This window comes from Sporisorium graminicola, chromosome SGRAM_1 (assembly GCF_005498985.1).
Source record: "Sporisorium graminicola strain CBS 10092 chromosome SGRAM_1, whole genome shotgun sequence".
NCBI lineage: Eukaryota > Fungi > Basidiomycota > Ustilaginomycetes > Ustilaginales > Ustilaginaceae > Sporisorium > Sporisorium graminicola.
In genome coordinates, this window is record NC_043719.1 from 676,076 (window position 1) to 685,523 (window position 9,448).

The window sequence follows — 9,448 nt, forward strand, 5'->3', positions numbered from 1 at the left end:
AGGAATCAAGAACCGGAAAAAACTGTGAAGCGAGGGTCTTGGCACGTCATTCCCCGTCACTACGATAACGCCGGCTGTCGAACGCGTTCGGCAAGTGTAGCCAAACCGGAACACCGGATTGGGTACGCAATTTTAAAGCCTAGTGCCACACTGCGCCCTGCTCGTCAGACTGTCGTGTGCCTTTCTCTGCCTCATAGTTCCCTCTTGTGTGCCTTGATCAGCCCGGAAGTCATCTCTCTGGCAATAGAATTAGGGTCCTTGGTTTACATGTGCATGTTCCAGCTTCGACTATACACAACTTGGCTGATCAATATTTTCGTCCTTGTTCCTGCTGTCCTGATCCTGCCTGCCTGCCTGCCTGCCTGCCTGCCTTGCTCTTCTCAGTGCGACCCTCCGTTCCATTACTTGACCTTGACCCTCACTCGTGTTTGACGGCAAAGACAACTACTGAATCGCCGGCCCACATTGTGACGCGGCTCTTGCATCCAAGCCCGCGGTATCTTCGTAACTGCTTCCTTCGCCTGCGTTTAGATTTCTTCGTCTTTTACGACCGGTTGCTGCTTCCACGGAGCGGTTCTCTTGCTGCGTCTCGCTGTCTTCCCACGCCACCATGACCACGCTACACTTGCACACTGCCTCGCCCTGGTCCTTCCTCTACTTTATCTGACACCCTTCAATAAAACCACTTGCCTTCTACGCATGAAACTTCCGTAAATACCCAATTGTGCATCCCATCTACTTTCTCAGAGATTCGGCCTACCATCTCGCACTCATCTTCATCGTCGTCAGATCCGTTACTTCTATTTTGCAACGTCCGTCCGTGGCCTTCCGACTACACCACCTCGCAATCGTTCCGATCGATTCAGGCTACCTCGCTTCTCGCGATTTAGAGTCGCAACACGCACGATTCGCTTCTTGCAGATAGTGTCAGCAGCCGGCATACCTCATTCGACGTCCCCACTGATTTAGACACAACATTTACTTCGGCCAAAGACGAGATCGTTCGTTGGTGGACTCACCTAGCGATACCTATGATCAGCGCTTAGATTCTGTGGCAGGTTTAACATCATATAACGTTGTCGATCCTTGTCGCTCAATGCCCATGCTCATCTTCAACGAGCCCGAATTCGGTCCAATATGGCCGCGTCGCAGTGGTCGTTTCGCTGCTTCACACATCCCTGTCTTCAAACCTGAAGCCCGACGAGACCGACGAGCGATAGCCGATGCCACCCTCCCTCGAGATCCACACAGTTCAGCCTCAGAGTCTGCTGCATGGTTCGAACACATGTACGGCTCCGCTCCGACCAACCGCTCTACCACCTTCAGCAGCATCTCGTCAGCATCATGCAGCAGCAGCTCTAGCCCAAGTATGGATAAGGTCTGCAGTCATGACCGCATTCGTTCTTCTGAAACTGCTCGTCCCACCGACGCGGAATCTCCCAATCTTTGCAATCATAGCACCATCCCGCATCCCAAAGTCATCAAGATCAAGCCACCCTTCAAGTCGAAGCCGGGCGAAGATGTCGACTTTGACAATGTCTTTCTTGCTCAGGAGCTCCACGCTTCTTTGTCATCTTCCGGTAGGAACGCAACAATGGGAAACCTTTCCTCTCGTGTGCAGCAGGACTTATCGACAACGCTCAGCGCCGAAAAGAGGCCAAAGCGTTCTAGTTGGGCAGCTGGGCGTTCCCCCTCATCGCGCGCTATCAAAAATACAGCCCAGGTCAGCGCCGTGACCAACTCTAATCCAGATCATGACACCGAGTGGCACGCGCGGAGGAGCAGGATTGATGGTCGGTTTAGCTTTGGCAGGAATAGCACGACGGCCTTGTCGGCAACTTCGCGCTCATCTGATGTCGGTGACACTTTCCGGTCACGATCGCGACGCTTTAACGGTGGATTAGAGCCGCATGGTGACACCAAGAGCAAGTCCATCAAATCCACTACGTCAAAGCCCCAAACATACGCACTGCAGTTCTCGCTTGACGGTCGATATCTAGCAGCGGCTGGATCTGACCACCTAATCCGCTTGTACAAAGTCATTTCTTCGCCGGAAGACCGTGCGGATGAGATCGATCTTGCTCGGATGCCCCACGAGAAGGAATGCTGTCATAGGAAGATTTCACCTGCTTACTCACAGAGACCGTGCGCCTGGGGTCGAAACAGCACGAAGTCCGACGTGCGCGGTGTAGCCCCAGAGCTGGCTCCTATCTTCAAGTCGAACCCCGTGCACGTCTTTGCTGGTCACACTGGTGACGTCCAGGACCTTTCTTGGAGCAAGAACAATTTCCTTCTTAGCTGCAGCAGTGACAAGACTGCTAGACTATGGCATCCTGATCGCAGCGACAGCCTTTGTACGTTTACAACATCAGCTGTTGTCTCGTCTGTGGATTTCCATCCTGCCGATGATCGTTACTTTGTCACGGGTGGATTGGATGGCAAGTTGAGGCTGTGGAATATCACGGCTCGACGAGTGCATTCGACCCATGATGTGCATGGATTCATCACTGCGGTTGCCTTTTCGTCGAGTGGGGCTGCAGTCTTTGTGGGCACTCGCTCAGGATCCCTGCTGGCTTTCGAGTGTACGGATACGCTTCAATATGTCCGCGCTGTTACGGTTAAGTCCGCAAACAAGGGTTCGCAGGTTAGCAAGATCACTAGTATCCAGCCTATCAAGCTCGATGCTACCGAGTCTACTACTGATTTATCGGCCAAGTCTAGAGCGGAGTACATAACGATCACCTCGAACGATTCTCGCGTACGCATCTACTCGATCAACTCACAACGTCTCGTCTCGCACTTCAAGGCTACCCGCTACATCAACCGTACGAGTCAGATTCGGGCTACTTCATCCTCAGACTTCCAGTACATCGTCTCCGGTAGCGAAGACGCATCCATTCACATTTGGAGCGTGAAGAGCAATGCCCCGCTCTCCGCCAACATGTCAGCTGGGGTCAAACGCAACAAGTCATTCCTGAGAACCCAGAGGGTCAAAGAGGATAACATAAATTGGAGATGTTGGGAGGCTGGATCGGGCAGCGTTAGGTGTGCTGTCTTTGCCCCCGCTGCAACAGAAAAATTGCTTGCGCTAGCTCATGACCCCATCTTAAAGGATGGAGGGAAAGCACGAATCGTTGTTTCGTCTGACGACTCGAATAGCATCAGAGTCTGGAGGAGCGATCCTTTCGGCCGTTTCTTTTGAACGCGTGTAGATGCTAGTATACGTCTTGTTTGCAATGTCACCTACAGTGTTTCTGCATATCATCTCAATCACATCCAAGGACAGCTTTGCCGGGTCGGCTGGTAGGCATGGAAAGGTGAAGCACACCCAAATTTCAAAAAGGGGGGAGGGGGAGACGAGCATGAGGATAATGTCGCCAGGGGTGTGACCATGGTACCGGCGAGACTTCTTAGGAGCTTTAACAGAGATGAGGTTGGAAGAATGCCTTGCGTCTTGCTGAGACGGTTCAGTGGGGCAAGGGAGGTAGATACCTAGGTTAGCTGCCGGCGGGCAAGATGATTTGCAAAACAGTGCGCAAGGAGCTGCTCGACTTTGAGATTTCCTCTTTGCTTGGCAGCTGCCTCGGCTCCACCTTCACCGATCGCAAAGTCAAAATAATTGCCAGCAACAGTCGTACCACTCGTCCTTTCGCGACATGCTTTATCCTCGCCAATGAAAAGATGGACGACGGAAGCGAGAGAAGCAAGTTCTAGCGCCAAACAAGATCGATATTGGTCCAATCGAAGTGCTCTTTACAAGGTACAGCTTCTTTTCTGCTGCCTTCAGGTACTGATCCTCGATCTACCAGTGAATCGCAGATACTCAAGAAGCTAGCTAGCGGGACGGAGTAGAAAGGCGTTCAGCTCGCTGCAACAATGATCACCATGTTGGCATGCTACTTTTCCTTAGGCAAATCGCCAGCCAGGCAAGTTTTGTTTTTTGGCCTTTATTTTGTTTTAAATTTGTGCGCCTTTTTCCCACTGGGTTTCGATTGAACAGTTGCTGTCCTATAGTCGTGGCCTAGAACAGAAGTTTCGCGAGGTAGCATAGGCTCGACTGATCGATGAAAGTACTTCCCGGCGTTCGTGGGTGATTCCAGCTCGGTGGCTCCCAAGAGAGGAAAAAAGGCGTGAACAAGAGGCAGGGCACGAGAATACTGTACGTACTGTAGTACGACACAATATTTAAGTAACTTAGATTGGAGGCAGGCAGGCAAACAACCCTTGAAGTGCTGCCAGCGAATCTCTGCCTTCTCCGACTAATTACTGTACAACCTCGGTGGAGGACAACGTCGAATTCCGCAGTAAGACAAACGCGTCAGGTAGCGCGTAGGCTTTGCCTCGAGTTCAAATCATTCCGCGGCCGCGGGAGTGGATCTTTGCGCCAAACCAAGTTGGATTTTGTGGGGTAGGAGACCATGCCGATAGAGTGGCAACGTCCTCGAGTCTGCGGGGTGTGTCGCATGTGACTTGAAACTTTCGACGTCCGCGATTTCACCCACTTACCTCTCAAGGGGCAGGAGAATCCAGTTGGGCTTGTCAAACGCGGAAATACCCAAAAACAATATTTCCGTGGCGTTTTGGCTTGCTCGAGCACGACCATTGTGCCTCGTTCCTCGTGAAAGCCTTCCAAGATGAAACATAGCATTGAAGCATCTCCCAGCCTTTTTTTATTAAATACCTTATCCTCTTTTCTTTTTTAGAAGACATTCTCGAGTGCTTGGGGGGTTTCGCCAGTCGAGCGGGAACATCCAGTGGCGCTCAACCAGTCAGTATCGCGCTGCGGGAGAGAACGACTTTGACATGGGAGTTCAAACCACTGAGTTGCACACCTAAATAGCGAGTATGCGATGGTCGCTGGTACGTTGACAACCCTCTCTCCACACACAATATCACATTGTCGCAGCGAGAGGATCAGCCTTCAACATCAAATTCGACAACTTCCCTAAACCAATACCACTTCTCTGTCCGCACCGCTTTCAAATATGCTGGCCAAGCCATCGAGAGCAACTGTGGAGTCGCGTGGGTGGCTCTCGCTCTTGCGCACAATGCTCTGGTTCAGTGTCCTGGCATACATTCCCATGTCGGCGACGTACTTTCTGCGGTCCGACCCGAGGAAACCACGACTGCAAGACTTCGTGCTGGCCCGCCTCGTCTCTGATACCTTTGCGTATGGAGTGGGGTCGGGTAACGACGGACACGGAGAAGCATACGTTGAAACGCACGCAACGATGCTGCTCCATTCTCTCGCCGGAAGTATCGCGCTGGCCCTAGGCCTTTCCCAGTTCTCCGACAGTTTCCGTAAGGCGTATCCGACTGTCCATCGGTGGTTCGGCTACGTGTACGTCACCTGCGGAGGCACTCTGGTCCCCCTCTCAGCTGTGAACTTTCTCCTGCGCACCGGACCGCTCGGAACCTTCTCCGGGCCTTCATTTGCGTTTATTCTGTGGTTGCTCTCCGGAGCAACTGCGCTGACCGCCTTTCTCGCCCTCCAAGCTGCCATGCAGCGTAAGATTGAACGACATCGAGACTTGATTGCACTCAACTTTGCGTTCATGTGCAGCGCACCCTTGCTGCGCTACGCCTGGATAGTTCTCGGCAACTTCTGGGACGAAACAAAGGAGTTCATCAACTTGATTTCCGGTGTTTGGGCCTCCAGCTTCTTGCTTTGCTCCGCCATCTTTTATATACGCACGCGCAAAGGACGACCACAGCATCCACGGAAGCCCATCACTGCTCCGACGATTGTTGCTGTTCTTGCTTCAGCTGTCCTCGGAACTCTTTTTCTCGCCGCCAAGATCCCTGCCACCCAATGGTGGCGCCCTGTGCCGTTGTTCTGGTGCACTGTGCCGCCGCTGGTGGTTGAGCAAACCGCGTTTCTTGTCCTAGCAATAGCTGCTACAGATGACAACAGTCGGGCTTACTGGCACACGTTTATCTTGGGGCTTTTCACGTTCCCTCTCTGGGCTTCTGTGTCGTTTGAGATCTGTCGTTATCTTCTTCACGGCGACAGCGGGACTGCCTGGTACTCGGCCGTGGTTGGTGGTTGGGGCGTGTCAGGCTTTTTCAGCTTCTTGGTCAACGTTTATTCGACTTCGTACTTGGTTGACGACCGAAAGCATTTTTCTGATGCTATCAAGCCCAAAGCATTGCTTTGAAATGTGGTTCATGGGCCTTTAACTTTTCGCCAGCGTCTCCTCCAAGCTCGATCGCTCAACAAGTCCATCGTTGTTGGATCGACAGCTCTGCCGTTGCTGGCAAGATCAACCAGCTCGCTAGCGGATACCAAGTGTTACAGGAAGACGTCCCGGGAAGGTGTAGAGGATGAAGTCGGTGGCCGCAGGCGGTCACCGGAGTAGGTATTGGTGGGTAGTGGAGGAGGAGGAGTATCGGTGTGGGAAGCGCTCGCCTCGAACGCAAGCGGGTCCTAGGTTCGAGGTCAAGCGACTTCGAATAGAGGAGGGCCCCAGCTTCGAGCTCACCTGCGTGGAGCGATCGCGGCCGGAAAAGCCGTGCACGGACAAGGACGATGCCACCAACAAAGGGCAAGGCCGTGGTGGACGCCTACGGTGGCCAGGATGGTAGTGCGCGGCGCTGGGAGTCGTTCGCACGTGGGGGGTGTGGAGAGGAGGGCCGAGCGTAGCCGGCCACGTCATCCCGGTGGGTTCAAGCGGGAGACGTGGGAGAGGAGGAGGAGGAGGAGGAGGAGGAGGAGTCTGTCGAGCCCATCCTTTCTTTGTAGTTACAGTAGCTCAATTGAACTTCATTGCTTACGATCATGCTGTGTCAACACTACGTTGTCCGGCCAAAGTTACGATCTCAATCAATCAGAAATGATGTTTAAGTATTACACATTACGTATAGCGTCAAAAATTACGTAGAGTGAGAGACTACGTACAGTGAAATTTACGATGCTCAAAAATAAGTCACCAAGTCATCCCGAAAAGGGAATATCCTCCTTTTTGCCGTTCACGTTCTAGTGTAACAACTTCATTGTCGCTTGCATTTTGATTTGGGAAGCTGCAGCCTGCGTCTGCAATGGCCGAAAATTTCGAAAACCCATATACATGCCCGAGGCTTTGAGCTGCACCAAACCCTCGAATGCGGCTGAGCATGTGCAAGGAAACATTCTATCTCATCGGATAGCGTTATACTGTCATGTGTAAGTAGCTGCAACCCCAATTCCCGGCATCTTGGCCGCTCCGTGGAAAACTGCCGAGAGGCGACCTGGATTGCAAATGATTGCAAAGCAAAGTCGTGGTCAGTGACCACAACGTCAAGGGTACCTGCGCCCCTAATGTGGAGGATGGTACAGTAACGAAAGGCGGGCATGCCCACAGCAAGCTCGACCTGAACGGAGCAGTTCTTGCGGCGGGTGAGTGTCTGGGCGTGGTTCCGCTTCATGGCATCGTGTGGGCTGGGTTGGGTGGTGGAGAGCGAATGGGCTTCGGTTTGGCGGAATCCATCCGGCTCATTGCACTAGGGGCACATGTCGGTTGTGCTAAAGCCCTCGCCTAAGGCTAGGGTGAGCTGATACGAGCTTCGCTTTGAGACAGAGAACTTGTTGGATGTTGGTCTGTGCGTTTGACGTCGAGTCATTCGGGTTTTTACGCAAGGCCAGAGAAGCTACGGCGCACAGTAAGTGTTGTATGGCCAATTGAAGAGCGAGGCGTGAGAACAGAAATGCGACTCGCGGTACGACTGATAGGAATTCGTGCTTTGCGAAAAATATCATACGACGATCCAGACATGCTGAGCTGATACTGCCACTAGTCAGGGACTGTACCTCTTACTCCGCCAACACGTATTGGAGGACTGACCTTGTTGCGCTTGCATAAACACCAACGAGCAGCCACCATGACACCCTCAGGAATCACTTGAATCACTTTCACCTCGTCAGCGTCGATCCTCTCTTGGGACGAGGATCGTTCGTTGACTAACCTTCCGCGCATCACGCCGGCCACGGTCAAGATGAAGCTGGCTGATCTCGAAGGAACCGTGACAAGCTATTATACGATGATCTACCTGTCGCCTCGTGATGCACAAGAGGTGACGACGGAGGCGAACAAGACCAATGCCCAGTTCAGCTTTACAGATGAGGTTGCCGGCTCTCGATTCAACGGCTCATCGGGCAGCTTCATAACCATTGGCCATGGAGCGTTTGATGCCTCTTCCTTCCGCGTCTCAGGAAATTTCAAGATCGTTGACGGCTCTCAAACCGGTGACCTCGCCACTCTGTTTGGCAAGGGTAGTTACGGCAGGTTTGCGACCGATCCAAACAACCCGCATGGACTTTTGTACGTGTTCCATGCAAGCTTGCCTTGATCGCCAAGGATGTAGCCTTGACTTTATGTATGCACATCAACTTGATTGTAGGCCGAAAACGTTGTTGTGACTGGTCCGCGGGGAAGCTACAGCAGATCCGGCATAATCTACCATAGAGCCCAAAATACAAGTTTTAGGATTTGTCTTTCCGTCCATGAAATTATGCAGCTCATCGGGCCACAGGTCTCAGGACAGCTACTTGTCTGCCAATTCTGAATTCCTGACTTTCTCATGCACGCTTCGCATGGGACAGCTCCACACACACACACACACACACACACACACACACACACACACACACACGCGTATATATAGAGTTCGACACGAACCCATCAGCTCTACTCGCTTATTAGCTCCGAGCTCGTCATGCTTTTCCAAAAACTCGTCACCAAGCTGCGTAACCCTTACGTGGTTGCACTCAGCCTGGGCCTTACCAGCAACTCTTTCTTCTTCCACAGCAACCTCGGGGCTAGCATCTTTGGAATTCAACCATCACTCAAGGGCAATGTAGACTCCGTGACCGCTCTCAAGCTGAATTCATGGTATTTTCAAAATGCCAAAGGTATTCTCTCAACTTCTGTCTTCCTGACCTCATTCAGTTATTTGGCGGCTGCCATCGTTAGGCCCAGTTCGCGATTACCGCTTATCATGGCCAGTCTGACAATGGTATCAATCGGTCCATATACGATGTTCTCGATGATGCCGATCAACAACGCGGTTCGCGAAGCGCTTCACTCCGAAGCCCATTCTCGACCTCCTCAAGACAATTGGGACTTGGTTGCACAATGGTCGTCCCGTCACTCTGTTCGCACCATGCTTGGTGGTATCAGTCTCGCTATCGGTACATTTGTTGCAGTAGCATTGTGAAGAGATCATCGTGCGTTCGGTGTCACTTTCAAATGTCGCTAAATTGGACCGATCACTCGATCGACATTAATAACAGGTCTTTGTTTGAACATCCTTGAGGCTTAGTTAGGCCTTATCAGACTTTGCAGCTGTGAAGCATGTGAGAGGGTTAGGGTTAGGGTTAGGGTTAGGGTTAGGGTTAGGGTTAGGGTTAGGGTTAGGGTTAGGGTTAGGGTTAGGGTTAGGGTTAGGGTTAGGGTTAGGGTTAGGGTTAGGG

At 52.2% G+C, this 9,448-nt stretch overlaps 4 protein-coding genes across 4 annotated transcripts in view; 3 read left to right on the top strand and 1 right to left on the bottom strand.

The window, feature by feature from the left end:
• Positions 1-1,096: 1,096 nt before the first annotated feature.
• EX895_000280 (uncharacterized protein) lies at positions 1,097-3,202 on the top strand (the record flags this gene model as incomplete). Its single annotated transcript, XM_029880881.1, has 1 exon — positions 1,097-3,202. One exon carries the CDS (start codon positions 1,097-1,099, stop codon positions 3,200-3,202), a length of 2,106 nt encoding a protein of 701 aa, XP_029742267.1.
• A 1,783-nt stretch (positions 3,203-4,985) lies between these two features.
• Positions 4,986-6,158, top strand: EX895_000281 (uncharacterized protein; the record flags this gene model as incomplete). Its single annotated transcript, XM_029880882.1, has 1 exon — positions 4,986-6,158. The coding sequence occupies one exon, from the start codon at positions 4,986-4,988 to the stop codon at positions 6,156-6,158; it is 1,173 nt and encodes a 390-aa protein (XP_029742268.1).
• Positions 6,159-7,971: 1,813 nt separating this feature from the next.
• Positions 7,972-9,192, top strand: EX895_000282 (uncharacterized protein; the record flags this gene model as incomplete). The annotated part of the gene is made up of 3 exons (XM_029880883.1): positions 7,972-8,297; positions 8,679-8,867; positions 8,949-9,192. The coding sequence occupies 3 exons, from the start codon at positions 7,972-7,974 to the stop codon at positions 9,190-9,192; spliced, it is 759 nt and encodes a 252-aa protein (XP_029742269.1).
• Positions 9,193-9,293: 101 nt separating this feature from the next.
• EX895_000283 (uncharacterized protein) overlaps positions 9,294-9,448 on the bottom strand; it is a gene marked incomplete at both ends in the record, with an annotated part of 960 nt that continues 805 nt past the window's right edge. The window contains one exon of the mRNA XM_029880884.1: positions 9,294-9,320. Within this exon, the coding sequence (XP_029742270.1) occupies positions 9,294-9,320 (27 nt within the window). The remainder of the gene's footprint in view (positions 9,321-9,448) is intronic.